The sequence below is a fragment of the Danio aesculapii genome, chromosome 10 (assembly GCF_903798145.1).
Source record: "Danio aesculapii chromosome 10, fDanAes4.1, whole genome shotgun sequence".
NCBI lineage: Eukaryota > Metazoa > Chordata > Actinopteri > Cypriniformes > Danionidae > Danio > Danio aesculapii.
In genome coordinates, this window is record NC_079444.1 from 38,592,731 (window position 1) to 38,610,185 (window position 17,455).

A 17,455-nucleotide genomic window follows, 5' to 3' on the forward strand; every position below is an offset into this window, starting at 1 on the left:
GCCATTCTCCTTTTTATATACTTAATAAATAACCTACTATAAATTAAAAGCATTAACGTATGCTATGTTTCTTGTTTTCACAAGCTTTGAAGACGTAACATAAATTCTGCTTTCAAATAATAGGTCACCTATAGCTTTCGTCATGAGCCACAGCTGTGTTCAAAATGACATCAATATTTTCAAACTACTTCGAAGGGAGCGCAATTGTAAACATGAAGATCGCTAAAACTGAACTGCTAAAATACTTTGAAAGCAAATTACACCTAAGAGAGATGACTTTAATGCTTTTTTATTTTTAATAATTCCAAGTTTGAATGTTAGAATGTTCTAAATGAATAGGTAATAGGGGGGATAAGTGGGAATAGAACACAGCCAGGAACTATGTTTCTAACTACAGCTCCAGAGGTGTAGTTGCAAGTGCACAAGTTTGCGACGCAGTTTGCGAATGTTCGTTGGAACGACGGTTTTGGGAAACGGCAAATCAACGAACTATGTTTGTAACGACGGAACTTGCGACCTTAGTTGGCTTTAGCCTTGACTGGTGCAGTTGAAGGTCTTTTGTCCTGGCAGCACTGTACAAATATGGCGGCGATATTTAACGCATGCTCAGGGTACGTATGTAATTACTAGTGTATATATCTAAGAAACAGGCTTAATAAAGATGGTTGAGTTCATTAAAACATATGAAATTGGACAATTATACATACATTTATATTATATACTGTATATATTACATTATATATACATATATACAATTATGTACACACAATTCAACATGCCGATTTTTTGACTAACGGCATCTCTGTTTACATTTACATTTAGTCATTTAGCAGACGCTTTTATCCAAAGCGACTTACAAATGAGGACAAGGAAGCAATTTACACAACTATAAGAGCAGCAGTGAACAAGCGCTATAGACAAGTTTCAGGCGTGTAAAAGTCTAAGAAGCAAAACATTAGTAGAAATTTTTTTTTTTTTTTTTTTTTTTTTTTTTTAATAGAGAGAGAGAGAGAGAGAGAGAGAGAGAGAGAGAGAGAGAGAGAGAGAGAGAGAGAAAGAGGGCTCAGTTAGTGGTATAGCCAGAGAGGCAATTGCAGATTAGGAGGAAAAGTGGAGACTAAACAGTTGCGTTTTTAGTCGTTTCTTGAAGACAGCAAGTGACTCGGCTGTTCTGATGTAGTTAGGGAGTTCATTCCACCAACTGGGCAGATTGAATGTGAGAGTTCGGGAAAGTGATTTCTTCCCTCTTTGGGATGGAACAACGAGGCGACGTTCATTCACAGAACGCAAGTTTCTGGAGGGCACATATATCTGCAGAAGTGAGAGCAGATACGAAGGAGCACAGCTAGAGGTCACTTTGTAAGCAAACATCAGAGCTTTGAATTTGATGCGGGCAGCAACTGGAAGCCAGTGCAAACGGGTGAGTAGCGGGGTGACATGTGCTCTTTTGGGTTCATCAAAGACCACTCGTGCTGCTGCGTTCTGAAGCAGCTGAAGAGGTTTGATAGAACTAGCTGGTAGCCCGGCTAGCAGAGAGTTGCAATAGTCCAGTTTGGAGAGGACAAGAGCTTGAACAATGAGTTGAGCTGTATGTTCAGATAGGAAGGGTCGGACCTTTCTGATGTTGTAGAGTGCGAATCTGCAAGATCGGGCAGTTCTAGAAATGTGGTCAGAGAAGTTCAGTTGGTCATCAATCGTAACTCCAAGGCTTTTTACCATTTTGGATGCAGTGATGGTTGCTCCATCCATCTGGATTGAAAAGTTATGGTGAAGGGTCGGGTTGGCAGAGACTTCAAGCATTTCCGTTTTCATGAGGTTAAGCTGGAGATGATGATCATGCATCCAGAGTGAAATGTCTGACAGGCAGGCTGAAATGCGAGCTGGAACCGAGGGATCATCAGGGTGGAAAGAGACGTATAGCTGGGTGTCATCAGCATAGCAGTGGTAGGAAAAACCATGTTTCTGGATGACTGTTCCTAAAGATGCCGTGTAGATAGAGAAGAGAAGTGGTCCAAGCACAGAGCCCTGAGGTACCCCAGTGTATAGATGCTGTAGGTTGGACACCTCTCCCCTCCACGACACCCTGAATGACCTGTCCGAGAGGTAGGAACTGAACCATTGAATAACAGTGCCTGTGACGCCCAGTGACTCAAGCGTAGATAGCAGGATCTGGTGGTTTACAGTGTCAAAAGCAGCTGATAAATCCAGCAAGATGAGGACAGATGATTTAGAGTCTGCTTTAGCCAGTCTGAGGTCCTCCACGACCGAGAGCAGGGCAGTCTCAGTTGAGTGGCCTTTCTTAAAGCCAGATTGCTTGTTGTCCATGAGGTTGTTTTGAGTAAGAAAGTCTAGGACTTGATTGAACACTACTTTCTCCAAAATCTTGGCCATGAATGGAAGCAGGGATACCGGTCGGTAGTTTTCAAGTAGCGTTTGATCCAGGTTGGGTTTCTTTAGCAGAGGGGTTACCCTAGCCTGCTTAAATGAAGTAGGGAATAGACCAGAGTCAAGAGATGTGTTAATTATGTGAGTCAGTGTTGGTATGACTGCAGGAGAAATGGCTTGCAGGAGATGAGAGGGAATGGGATCTAGCGGACAGGTGGTTGCATGGCTTGATAGCACGAGATTGGACACCTCAGACTCAGAGAGCTGGGAGAAAGAGGTGAGCGTGTGTGGTGTTGGTGGTGTATCTTGCGTGTTTGTTGTAGGTGCAGCAAATTGAGCACTGATTTTTGCAGTTTTGGTATAAAAGAATGTAGCAAAGTCATCAGTAGTGAGTGTGGAGGATGCGGGTGGAGGAGGAGGGTGAAGGAGGGATGAAAATGTTTTAAAAAGCAAGCGAGGATTGGTGGCACTGTTGACTTTCTGACGGAAGTATGTCTGCTTTACAGAAGTAACCTCAGTTGAGAAAGAAGACAGAAGAGTTTGGTATGTTATGAGCTGTTCAGGATTTTTTGTTTTTCGCCAGCTTCTCTCAGCAGCCCGAAGTTTTGAGCGATGCTCACGGAGAACATCAGAGAGCCAGGGTGCAGGAGGACTGGCTCGGGTTGGTCTGGATGTCAGAGGGCATAGTCTGTCTAGACATGATGTTAGCGTGGAGCAGAGTGTATCAGTTGCACTGTTCGTATCAAGTGCAGAGAGTTTGCAAGATGGAGGAAGAGAGTTAGAAACAATGGTGGATAGTCTGTTGGGTGAGAGAGAGCGTAGGTTTCTGCGAAAGGCAACTAGAGTAGGAGTGTGTGGCGGCTCAGGAGTAATGTGGATGTTGAGAGAGAGAAGGAAATGATCCGATGTTTGTAGTGGAGTTACTAGTGTTTGGTCAGCGAGGCAATGTCGAGTGTAAATAAGGTCTAGTTGATTACCTGATTTGTGAGTAGCAGAAGTAGGTGCTCTTTTGAGGTCGAAAGATGCAAGCACAGTCTGGAAGTCAGCAGCTTGAGGTCTTTCTATGTGGATGTTGAAGTCACCTAGCACCAACAAGGGAGTGTCATAATCAGAAAAAGATGAGAGAAGAACATCCAGTTCATCCAAGAAGTGACCTAATGTACCCGGTGGGCGGTAGATGACAACCACATTTATGCGAAAGGGGTGGATAATGGTGACTGCATGGAATTCAAAAGAGCTGATTTTTGGCAGGGACGGTCTCTGAGTGAATTTCCATTCTTTGGAAATCAGTAGTCCAGTCCCACCCCCTCTCCCTGTCTGACGAGGGGTGTGGGAAAGAGAGAAATTAGTAGAAAGAGCTGCATGTGTAGCAGTGTCCTCCGGTCTCAGCCAGGTTTCAGTTAGAGCCATGAGACTAAAGTCAGAATGAGTGGCTATGGAGGTAATAAAATCTGCTTTGTTAACAGCAGATTGACAATTCCAGAGGCCCACAGAGAGAGAGAGTTGTGAAATAGAGGATACATGAATAGATCGAAGGTTGTGAGGGTTGCGCCTGCAGCGTACCTCCCGTGCTCTGCGAGTATTAGTAACAACAGGAATTAGTAAACACATAATAAAGTGCAAGGAAAACAATAATGAGTGCAGAGAAAAGGAAAAAAATAAAGTAAGAAGTACTCAAGTGCTTTGACGGTGTCTTTGCTCGGTGGAGTCGCACAGGTAGAGTCGATGGTCTTTACCCTCGTCGGTCTTCACTCGAGGCGGTCTTCACACGAGGCGGTCTTCACACGAGGCGGGCTTCACACGAGGCTGCCGCGACCGCTGCCGCGGTGAGACTAGTCGCTTATATACACCCCCGAGCGCTTTGCTGATTGAGCTCAGGTGGACACGCCTCGAGAGTAAAAACACCCGAAACTGCGGCCGCGGGGGCGCGCGAAAAACCTCCGGCTCGGCACGCAAGCTCTTACAGTAAACAAAAGGAAACAGTGGCTAGTACTAAACACAGATAGCTGACAAACAATTTTAAATGTCCAACAACCAATACACAACCAGCTGAAACAAGTCTAACTGTTCTCTAACCAAACACTAAACACAGATAGCTGAAAACAATTTTAAATGTCCAACAACCAATACACAACCAGCTGAAACAAGTCTAAGCGTTCTCTAACCAAACACAGCAACTGAAAACAGGTCTAAATGTACTTACTCGGTGTTGCTCTCGATGCTACAGTGCTTCTCCTGCTAGCTAGACCAAATGTGTTCACATATATAGTTTAATGTTTAATGTTTATCATCTTTTTTATTTTTTATTTTTCATATTTATTTATTTTGTGTTGTCACTTGTCACTTTGTGTACACTGGAAGCTTCTGTAGCCACAATTCCTTGTGTGTGTGAAGCACATTTGGCAATAAAACTGAATCTGATTCTGATTCTGATTCCGATATATATATATATATATATATATATATATATATATATATATATATATATATATATACAGCACTCAACATAATTGAGTACACCCCATTTTGAAAATGAATATTTTTCTCCATTTCTCAGTGAATATAGGTCATGTATTTTGGTGCATTTGAACAAAACAGATATATTTATTAAAATAATATTTTAGTCGCCAAACATTTTTAAAAATACAAAGATAAAACAATTAAATTAATGCAAAATATTGGGGAAAAATATTACAAACTACAAAATTTCAACTAAATTTGATTAATTTTTGTTTCTCTTAAATTTACCTCTTTTTTTAAATTTGTTGTTTAGTATTTTTTCCTAACATATAAATTTGGGTGAACGGGTTTTGGACCGTTCTCATAGTTATTTTGTTAGATAAGCTCCTTATTTTACTAATCTAGTGAATATGCACATAATATTGTAAAGCTTCCTATAGAAGATATTCATTGAAATGAGAGATTTGTGAGGGGTGTACTCATACTGTATGTTGAGCACTGTATTTATATTAGTTTCTGGTAGCCATTGGCTTGTATTTTATAATTTACCAGCTACAACAGTTTCAGCTAAGTGTGGTTTATTTATAAACTAATTTCGAGAGGATCACGTGCTTATGATCAACACGGCTGGCTCCTCATTAGCTCCATAATCTGACCCATTAGATGATTACGGAAGCATTATAAATAACCAAAGTTTTTCACTCCAGTTATCTTCGTCTTGAAGCTTCCCCCTCCTTCCACCCCTACTTCCTCCCTCTTTTTTCCGATAGGGCGACACGGTGGCCCAGTGGCTAGCACTGTTGCCTCACAGCAAGAACACCGCTGGTCCAACCTCCTATCAGGCTGGTTGGTGTTTCTGTGCGGAGTTTACATGTTCTCCCCGTGTTCGCGTGGCTTTCCCCCGGGTCCCCCGGTTTCCTCCCACCGTCCAAAAACATATACCATAGCAATAGATTAAACCAAATTATCACCGAAAACAACCCTAGTTTACACTTCTCACGCGGCGACAAGCAGGGGAGTTCTCGAGACCTACCTGAGCTCGAACTCCCCTCTCGCCCTTCTAACGGGAGGGAGCCCCGGGCTCGAGGATATTACGAGCTCAGGGCTCTCTCCCGGGACAGCATGCCAAATACGCTTTATTGATTATCAGCTAAGTGTGAACTCTTGAAATGTTTTTTGAAATTCTTAATATTTTACAGAGCTTCTGTATCAGAGATATGCTGTACAATCCTTCCCATCATGATTTGACATTTAAATGAATCTCACTATACGAGTTATAATGCACTATGAAAAGCGTTTGTGTGTATTGGTGTTAAATACAGCAGTGCCTCTACATCTCCTCCATCCTCCTTTGTCACACTCGCTGCTTCTCTGTTGTTGTGGAAGAAAATAACTCTGTTGGTTTTGTGCTGATGAAGTCATTACTATAGCAACCGACGTGGATGTGCTGGATATTAAGTGCACTGAACAAGCGCATCCAGTTTCATTGCTTGGAAACTGAGGAGAATCATAAAAGATGTGTTTCTGTCTTCATGCAGGATATATTCTGCAATACTCAGAGGACAACAGTGAGAAGTGGGGAAGTATTTCCATCAGTCCCAGTGAACGTTCATACCGGCTGGAAAACCTTAACTGCGGCACCTGGTACAAGTTCACACTCACAGCCCAGAACGCTGTTGGTCCGGGTCGGATCAGTGAGATAATCGAAGCTAAGACTCATGGGAAAGGTGCGAATTTTATTTTGTTGCTATTTGTTCTGCTTTACTTTAACAAAAAAATACTAAATTTAAAATAAAAAGCTACAACAACATTGGTGAATTAAAAAAATGAATAGATAAACAATATCTATCACCCTCTCCAATCACAGAGCCGCAGTTCTCCAAAGAGCAGGAGTTGTTTACAAGCATTAACGGAACGTCCGTCAAGCTCAACCTGATTGGCTGGAATGATGGTGGCTGTCCAATCACGTCCTTCACCCTGGAGTACCGTCCGCTGGAAAGTCCGGTGTGGACCAAAGCCAAACGCACGTCTCTCACCAAGAGCTACAACCTGCTGGACCTGCAGGAGGCCACGTGGTACGAGCTGCAGATGAAGGTGTACAACAGCGCCGGGCTCGCCGAGAAACGCGTCAAGTTTGCGACGCTCAGCTACGACGGCAGTGAGTAGATCTCTCTTTTAATGGAGATGTGTGTTGTTTTTGCGCCACTAGTGTTGCCAGATTGGATTGACGGTTTCCATTTCCAAAACACATCGACTACAGGAAAAACATAATATAGATTACATCAGAATGAGTGCTGTTAAATTATTAACTGTGATTAATCGCATCCAACATAAAAGTACATTTTTTTTTGGAGATCTTCCTGGCACACTGTAAAAAATAAACGTTATTTTACAGGTAATTGTCTGTATTTTCTTTACAGAGTTTTTCAGTTTTTTTCATTATACAGCAAAACACCTGTTGTTTTTTTACAGATACAGTTGAAAGCAGAAGTTTACATACAAATTTGTTTCTGTTATGCTTAATAGCAGAATAATGAGAGAGAGATTTTTTGAGAAATTGTTACAACTTTTCTTGAAAGTCAAAAGTTTACATATAATGAGATTATTATGCCTCTGAAAAAGCTCAGATGATGGTGTTACGACTTTATAGTTTTGCTCTAGGGTTTAAGAGGTAACATTTAAAGGTGGTTAAAATTTGTAGTGAGTTGGTGGCAAAATTTCAACAACAACAACCAAAATACTGCCAAAAATATGTGAATTTATTTACAATAGTGAAAAAGTCAAACAGAAAAGAAAAAAAGTATTATTTACAAGATCACACACAAAAAGAATAAATCAACGTATATTATGGTTGGGGAAACGAGAATTAAGTGGCGCCAAATAAATGAAAGCAATATAACAAAACGCCCAAATCTAGCTAATATAACCCTCTAAACTATCTAGTAGAAAATAAACAAACAGAACATCTTCAGCGTCTTCACGCTATATCTAAACCTACTCTTCTAACCAAAAATATAGAGAGAAAACTTACAGCGGGTGGCGCTCACTTCTAAACTAGTGTGCTTAGACAGTGGAGTTATCTACGTGATGTGAGATGTATGTCACGTGACCTCTAAACTCCTCAAATCCCAAGGAAAGGCTGACGCCAGAGATCAGGGGATTTTCACAAGCACACATACAAGACGGTTACAGCTATGAACACAACAAGAACAAGACCAAAATCAAAACTCTAAACTAACATCAATATCACATCACATAACAAGCCAAAACACACACAAACGCAAGCAAACATAAGGCAAGCAAGACAGAGCAAAAGCAGAACGAGCTTCCCCGCTCGCGTCCCTTTAAACTGTGAGCTCCTTTTCTGATTGGTAGCTATGTTGATGACGTCACAGGGTGGAATAGAGATTGACATCTTCACGGACGAATGGGAAACTGGAATGGGCGTAGCTGAGAATTGACAGAGAGAGAGAGAGAGAGAGGGAGCGAGCGAAAGAGAAAGAGAGAGAGTAAGAGAGCACACACACACACAAGCAAAACATACAGGAATATACATATGACTGTAACAATGGTGTCAAGCTTATGGAAGTTTCCAATTGGCTAATTGACAACATCGGAGTTAATTGGAGGCACAACTGTAGAATAGTATTTAAGAAAATCCTCAAACACACTGCTTCCTTTTGTGAAAACATGGGAAAATCAACAAGCCAGAATCAACAAAAAAGCCAGATCACAATTTGCTAAATTACACTGGGAAAAAGACTAATTTTTGGAGACAATTCCTGTGGTCTGATGGAACTAAGATTGAACTGTTTGGCCATAATGACCAGTGTTACATTTGGAGGACAAAGAGGAAAGCTTACAAGCCTAGGAACACCATCCCAACTGTGAAGTATGGGGGCGGCAGCATCATGTTGTGGGGCTGTTTTGCTGCAGGAGGGACTGGTCCACTTCACAGCGTAGATGGCATCATGAAGAAAGAAGATTATGTAGAAATACTGAAGCAACATCAAGACATCAGCCAGGAAATTTAAACTTGGCCACAAATGGGTCTTCCAAATGGACCATGACCCTAAGCATACTGCCAAATTAGTTAACATGTGCTTTAAGGACAACAGAGTGAATGTTTTGGAGTGGCCATCACAAAGCCCTGAACTCAATCCTATAGAATATTTGTGGGCAGATTTGAAAAAGCTTGTGCGAGCAAGACAAATCTGACACAGTTACACCAGTTCTGTCAGGAGGAATGGGCCAAAATTCCTGGAAACTATTGTGAGAAGCTTGTGGAAGGATCCCCAAAATATTTGACCAAAGTTTTACAGTTTAAAAGCAAAGCTAAAAAAAAAATACCAAGGAAATGCATGTAAACTTTTGACTGTCTAGAAATTAATAAAACATTCTCAAAAATAAAATTCTCTCATTATTCTGGCATTTAGCAAATGTAAATGATTTAGGTAATCCTAACGGACCTAAAATAGTAAACATTTAGTATGATTTAACATCAGACATTTTTTAATAAATGGTTATGTTCCTTTTTTTAGAGTGTATGTAAACTCCTGGTTTCAACTGTATGTTCTGTAATAAAAAATTCTAACATTAAATTTACAGTTATTGCTTGTATTTTGGTATTACGTTATTTTTCTGTTTTTTAAAAGGAAACGTTCTGTATTTTCAGAGATGAACACGTAATTTTACGGTAATATTTACAGATTATTCCTGTAAAAATAGGGAAACAAAAATTCTGTCACATTGTTTTTAGTGAAGATAGTAATCATATGAAGATTAAGGTGAGGTTAATAATGTCACATAATAGCCTATTGTTTGTAGGCTGCATATAATTCATGCACTGTAAACTATAAAATGTTTATTTTACTAATCTAACAATGTTGCTATGCCAATTGTTATGATTACCAGTAATCTAGCCACTGCGAATCGCTGGAAAACTACACACACGCTACTTTAACGAACTACAACTCCCAGCATGCATCTCGCACATTACACGCACAGCCAGAAGATCATTATGGACTGATTTCAAGAACTATAAACTCAGCACACACAGACACATCGCTGCTGAGTCTTAAACTGTTTAGTGAGCGTTATGATGTGTTTCCCCTTGCCTTGCCCCTTGCAAGACGATTCTCCTAATAAACTTCTATTTGATCTTCAACTTTGTTGCGCAGGCGTCCTCACATGACACTAGCCATTTGTTGAATGATGACCAAATGTGTTTTTTGTAAAAAAAAAAAAAAAGAAAGAAATAAAAAATGTACATATAGCAGTTTTGTATTTTTTCAAGCAAATTGTTTTGAGTTTAACCTACATATCCTAAAAAATGTGTTAATATAGTTTAGAGTTATATTTACAGTGTTTTATGACAACAGCAATTATTTGTATCTAAGCTTTTTTTAATCATTCTTTAAAATATTTTTTGGATTTAAATGTGTTAAAAGTGGAAATTTATGGAATATTTAGAGATTTTAGCATTATTACAGTAATAATCATTATAATCACATTAATTAATGTGAATAATTACAGTAATAACTTGCAAAATTACAATAATAATCATTATAATCACATTAATTAATGTGTATAATTACTGTAATAACTTGCAAAATTACAGTAATAATCTGCTTAATCACATTAATTAATGTATGTAATTACAGTAATAACATGCATAATTACAGAAGTATCTGTATAATCACATTAATTAACGTGCATAATTACAGTAATAACTTGCATAATTACAGTAGTATCTTTATAATCACATTAATTAATGTGCATAATTACAGTAGTGACTTGCAAAATTACAGTAGTATCTGAATAATCTTATTAATTAATGTGTATAATTACAGTAATAATCTGTATAATCACATTAATTAATGTGCATAATTACAGTAGTAACTTGCATAATTACAGTAATATCTGTATTATCACATTAATTAGTGTGTATAATTACAGTAGTAACTTGCATAATTACAGTAATATCTGTATAATCACATTAATTAATGTGCATAATTACAGTAATAACTTGCATAATTACAGTAATAATCTGTATAATCAAATTAATTAGTGTGTATAATTACAGTAATAACTTGCATAATTACAGTGATGATCGTTATAATCACATTAATTAATGTGTATAATTACAGTAATAACCTGCATAGTTACAGTAATGATCATTATAATCACATTAATTAATGTTAATAGTTACAGTAATAACCTGCATAATTACAGTAATAATCATTATAATCGCATTAATGTATATAATTACAGTAATAACCTGTATAATTAGAGTGATACGCTTTAAAATCACATTAATTAATCTGTATAATTACAATAATAAGTGATATATTTACAGTAATTTTTTATAAAATGACAGCAATAACATGTATAATTGCAGTAATAATTTTAACAGTTTAAATGCAAATTATCAACAGAAATAAACTGTAATTTGATGAATTTTGACTGTAAAGCTCTGTATTTTTACAGTTTTTGCATGTAATTTTATGAAATGGTTATTGTCTGTAATTTAACGCAATATCTCTGGATGGCCTGCTGCCAGTCTTTTGACTGTTTTTTTCACAGATTTTTTTGTACAGTGCAGCATAAGATTTGTACACATCTTTTTTGGAGGATATTCTCTTTAGCCAATCACAGTGAGCTTTAAACCTGCCCTTTAAATCCATCTGTTTGTGCTTGAAAGCTAAACCTCGATTTATTTTGTTTGTCAAAGGCACCATTCCTCCGCTGGTGAAGACTCCGGTGAAGGACCCGGTGAAGAAAACCAGCAATGAAGGGATGAAGATGATGGTGACGATCTCCTGCATCTTGGTGGGGATGGTGCTGCTCTTCGTCCTGCTGATGGTGCTGAGAAGGAGGAGGAGAGAGCAGAGGCTGAAGCGGCTCAGGGGTCAGAGGCTCCAAAATACACACCATTGCACTTTCACCGTACATTTAAAACACAGCATATGTCTTCGTTTGAGATTTGACTCACACAAGCTGTATTTTTCATGACTCTATTGTACTTCTGTTTTTATGTTGATGTTAATAAAGCTTATTGTTTGTTCTGCAGATGCAAAAAGTTTGGCTGAAATGCTTATGAGGTAAACACTTTTGATTATTCTCTAACAAAAGTATAGTTTTTGTAAAGCAACCCAATATAGAAGTTTTGTCATCGCTTACTTGCCCTCATTTAGTTTCAAACCCATATGACCTTTTTTGGTAACACTTTATAATAACTACACACCATGAATCATTTATTAAGCATTAGCATATAGTGAATTCATTATTTGTTAAGCATTAACTCTACATTAATAAATGTTAGTAAGAAGTTTATAACTGCAGTTACAAATGCTTTAATCTTGTCAGCGCCTATAGCCTTGTGTTTAGTGCGTTGACACATGGCACCGAGGTATTCACGGCGACCCGAGTTCAATTCCCGACTCGAGGTCCTTTGCCGACCCTTCCCCTATCTCTGCTCCCCATACTTTCCTGTTTCTAAATCGCTACTGTCCCTTCACAATAAAGGTGAACCTCTAAAAACCCCTAAAAAATTATCCAAATAAAAAATGCTCTATTCTTGACTTGCAACGACATTTATAATGTGCTTAATAATTGTGTTTTCATAGTTTGTGAGTGATTTATTTTTCATTACTAAAATAAGTATTGCATTATTTACAAACCAGATGTATTTAAGAATAGTCGATGGTTTTTAAGATAATTAGCTGCTCAGGATACGGCCTGGTCCAGAATATGGAAACCTTGGGATCATCTCATCGCTGGTCTTGGGTAGAATCAGTGGCGCTGCATAGTCTGAGGGCCTCGGAATGAGTATCCCCAGGTGGAAATAGAGAATAAAGAGAATAATTAGCGTAGCTGCTCTTCATAGTGTACATAAACAAGATGCAGAAACCTGTGTGGAGCACATTCATGTATCATACCGCTAAGTGATGATCAATCAGAATTTTGTGTTTCACGTGTCTCAATATATTCCCAATCTTAAGAATCATTCCTTTTAAACAGATTCACTCACACAAAACTCTATGAGGATTTACAATGAGTAGTTAAAGCTCAGTATATTCCAAATCTCCAGAAGTAAAATAAACTTGAATCAGTCTATTTAAACCGATTCGCTATAATGAGGGGTAAGGAAAATTCTCACCAAATAATCATTCGACGAACCATATTCTATCAAGTGTTTTATCAACAGCCAGGTTGCTCATACAATTCTCTACAATCCTCATCTTCTGAAGCCGTTCAGTAAAATTTGTCTTTGAACAAAAAGCAAAGAGTTTAAAGAATATTGAGCAGAAATAAATCTCATTGTTTTGAACAGATTCACTGAAACAATTGCAGAGAGTCTAAAGAAAAGACATATAACAGAAGTTAAAATTGTCGTTTTTTTCTGCTATCGTGACATGCATCCACTTGAAAGGGTCCTAAAATTATATGTATTTTTTTTAAATAGAAAGGTGCATGATTTTGTTCTTTGAGAACTGATTGTTGAAAGGTGGGCATTGCTAACAAAATGAAGGACGATTGATGATTGGACAAATTCAGAGCAGAAACGAGACACTCACTGACAACCGTGCAATAAATGACTGATAGCCCTGCCTTAAATGACTGATAGCCCTACCCTGAATTCATTCCATGTGACCAGAAAGTGAAGAAAAGTTTTCGAGGGAGAGGGAAGGTTATGGGATTTGATTAAAGATTATGAGGGAGTCGGCGCCACTGGTGTAGTGGTTAGTGCGTAAACACATGCACTTCAGTGCTCGCGGCGACCCGAGTTCGATTCCCGCCTTGTGTTTCTGTGCTGATCATTCCCCTCTCTCTGCTCCCCATTCTTTCCTGTCAATACTCTACACTTGCAGATGACTTTATTAATAAGTGATTTGAGTCATTGCAGAGATGTATGGATGCAGTCCTACAAGCTCATGATAGAGTCAGACACAATACTCATTCTGTTTCCACTGCACCATGACTTTATATTCTATACTGGACATTGTTTCTGTTAAGTGGCAGGACTTTTGTCTAAGTAAGGTCAGAAATTACTGTCCTAATTAAATAATTAAAAATCAAGACATGATCTTATTTTAATTTGGTAAAATAAGCCTAATCTAGAGGCTTTTGCCTTTCATATAAGCCCCTTGATACCAAATGATCAACTAGAGGTCAAATTATTATTTGTTGTTTCTAAAACTTGGATAGGCGACAAGACTTTTCTTAGAAATATCATTTCATGTTTCCTCAGAAGAAACATGTCTTGTTCTGCGCAAGTAAAAAGAGTTGATGTAACCGACAGGCCTGTTTGTGTTTTCCTCCAGTAAGAACACCAGGCCGTCAGACACCATGAACAAGCAGCAGCAGACGCTCCGCATGCACATCGATATTCCCCGAGCACAGCTGCTCATCGAGGAGAGAGACACGATGGAGACCGTGGGTGAGTCGCGTTAAATGATCCGCATTAACATCTGAACAGAGATACTACAGTTGAAGTCAGAATTATTAGCCCCCCTGTATTTTTCCCCCAATTTCTCAAGATTTTTTTAAAGATATTTCTAAACACAATAGTTTTAATAACTCATTTCTAATAACTGATTTATTTTATCTTTGCCATGATGACAGTAAATAATATTTGACAAGATATTTTTTTCAAGATACTAGTATTCAGCTTAAAGAGACATTTCAAGGTTTAACTAGGTTCATTAGGGAAGTTAGAGTAATTAGGCATGTGATTGTATAATGATGGTTTGTTTTGTAGTCAATCAAAAAATGGCTTAAAGGGGCTAATAATTTTGACCTTAAAATGGCTTTTAAAAATTTAAAAACTGCTTTTATTCAAGCCGAAATAAAACAAATAAGACTTACTCCAGAAGAAAAAATATTATCAGACATACTGTGAAAAATTCGTTCCTCTGTTAAACATCATTTGAGAAATATTTGAAAAAGAAAAGAAAATTCACAGGAGAGCGAATCATTTAGACTTCAGCTGTATATAAACCTCTAATAGTGCCCTCTCTGCTATCCCTGCTAGATGACAGATCCACCGTTCTGTTGACCGACAATGACTTCGGAGAAACTGCCAAGCAGAAATCAGCCACCGTCACGCACTCCGTCCACTATCAGTCTCTGTCTCAGGCCACCGGACCACTGGTGGACGTCTCGGATGTCCGTCCTGGGACCAGTAAGAGCAGTCTGTCAAGTAAGATATTATCACATATTTTAGGACATTAATAAAGCAGTCTTCAAATTACTAAGTACATGAACTACACGCATAATTATACAAATGAAGTTAAGTCAACTTAACAGTTCTAAGTTACAACATAAATCCATGTTTTATTTATTTTTTATTTTCTTATTTATTTATCAGGATCGCCATTAGGCACTACCAAGGTAGTGGCTATTCTTCCTGCTGTCCATAAATAAATTCAACTTGTTAATTTTGGTTTACTTACTTTTTTGAGTAATGGTTTTTTACAGTGAGTAACTGTAATTATTATTGAGTAATTATTTATTATTTAAACTTTTAGAGTGCTTTATTCTGTAGGGATGCGACGGTTCATGAAAAAAAAAAGTTTGGTCCTGTTGTCAGGGTTTGTTACGTGCAGTGAAAAAAAATATTCATTTGATTTACTCATTTTTAAGGTAAATTATATGGCTGAATTTAAACAAACAAATTAAGTTGAACTTTAGTAAACTTTTTTTTTGTTTAAATTCATCCCATATCAATTATTTGCAACCACTAACCTTAAAAAATGTAGTAAATCCAATGAATCTTTTTGTGTGTGTGTGTGAGCGATTCATTCGTTGTTGTTTTGTTTTTCAATCATGTTAACAGGGAAGCGAGTGTTTGGAGTATTTTAGTGTTTTGGCTGGAATATGTGATCCTATGAAAAATTAATTTTGAAACGACAGCAGCAAAAACTACCGCACATTAAAATTAATACATGGCTTTGAGAATATATTTTTTAAATACTGTTAGTATAACCTCGCCGGTCCTACACCACCCAACCCGCTCCGAGCTGGTATCAAACCGGCGACCCTCCGCATTGGAGTTGGGTGCTCTAACAAGGAGGCTAAAGACCATGGCCTCTAGCGTCTGTCGCTAGAGCACCTTTAGATGTCAGAGGAGTGAGGTTTACCTGCACAGCGCTTACTAGCTGGCCTCCGTTGCATAAGCAGGCTATGTATTTTATATTGATGTATGGTATTTCTTAATGGTATTTAAGTGTGAACTGAATCAAACTGAAAAGCATTAGCTGAGATACTAACCGTCAATTTTGTGAACCATCCCACCCCAAGTAGTCAGATTGTTGTGTATATAAAAGTAATGTTTTTAACGATTGTTACGTGTTTAAGTTGTTAAGATATTAAATGGATGAACCGTAACAATCAGTGAGTCTCTAATGAAGACAACTGCTGGTTAAGTGAAACAAAAAATAAGTATTTATTAAACAGAGAATGTCAAACAATGAATATAGGAAATTTGATGTAATGTAAATGTAATTTTAAATAATCGAATTAAAAGGCATCTATGGTGAAAAATCTACATTTCAAGCTGTTTACACAGACATGTGTGTAGATATAGTATATAGACTGTCATATTGGGGTGATATAAACACACCCAGTCCTTTTCTTTCAAATTTAACAACATGAAAAGGGTGAACCAATTGGAGCGGTTTTCAGACCGACCGCAACTTGACGTAGGAGTGCGGTCACCCCGCCCACCAAATTGATTGACAGCTGCGCGCATTAACATGTCTGGTAGTCACGTGTATAATCATATCGTCAAGAGAGGATGCGCACAAAGCAACTGGGAATAAAAGGTCTGTTCAGTTCGCTAGGATCATTAATCATCATCAAACGTGATCAAGAGTGAGTTTCACATGTTTAAAATGTTTTAAAACAGAGCACGTGTGTAATGAATTACAGCGATTCACTTCAGATACACTTAATCAGCACAGCCGCGAGTCAGAACAATTATAAAAAAAGATCCTGGTTTGTGGACGTTAAATCAGGTTTATTTTGTACATTAATATAAGAGATATCCATACAGCAGTGAGGATTAACCTGTATCCTGTCACATATGCGTGCAGAGTGCGAAGCTAAACGTGCGCGCTGTCTCTCTCTCTCTCTCTCTGCGTGTGTGTGTGTGTGTATGCGTGCGTGTCCTCGCTGTGTGTGTGCATGAACTTTGTAACGACATTGTGTGTGACTCATGGTTGCAACTCACAAAAAATACATCTAATACTGATTGGTAAAGTTCTTACTGTAGTATTTCTCACAAACGCGACGTGAGATCTGCTTCCTGAGGCAGCCGAGGGCGGCGATTGAGGCATGTTGCTGACAGGCACGTGGGAACAGTGGGCGGGGAGGACTAGCCTTAAAGGCCCAGTACAAAAAAACAGCAACCAAGTTTTACCGGCTATAATACAGACACTTCAGACAGCTATAACAAATAATCTGATGGTTGTTTTGAGCTCAAACTTTACAGACACATTCTGGGGACACAAAAGACTTATCTTAAATCTAGAAAAAGGGGTAAACTATGTGCCCTTTAAACAAAGAAAACTGGAGGGTTGCCAAAACAAAGAAATAAATATAACAA

General features: G+C 38.2%; 1 protein-coding gene across 2 annotated transcripts in view; it reads left to right on the forward strand.

Moving 5' to 3' along the window:
- The window catches only part of dscama (Down syndrome cell adhesion molecule a), a 227,980-nt gene that overhangs the window by 206,787 nt on the left and 3,738 nt on the right, over positions 1-17,455 (forward strand). For both annotated transcript variants that reach the window (XM_056466399.1, XM_056466400.1), the window contains exons 25-30: positions 6,384-6,572; positions 6,713-7,003; positions 11,579-11,755; positions 11,918-11,948; positions 14,172-14,287; positions 14,882-15,049. In XM_056466399.1, coding sequence (XP_056322374.1) covers positions 6,384-6,572; positions 6,713-7,003; positions 11,579-11,755; positions 11,918-11,948; positions 14,172-14,287; positions 14,882-15,049 — 972 coding nt within the window. The remainder of the gene's footprint in view (positions 1-6,383; positions 6,573-6,712; positions 7,004-11,578; positions 11,756-11,917; positions 11,949-14,171; positions 14,288-14,881; positions 15,050-17,455) is intronic.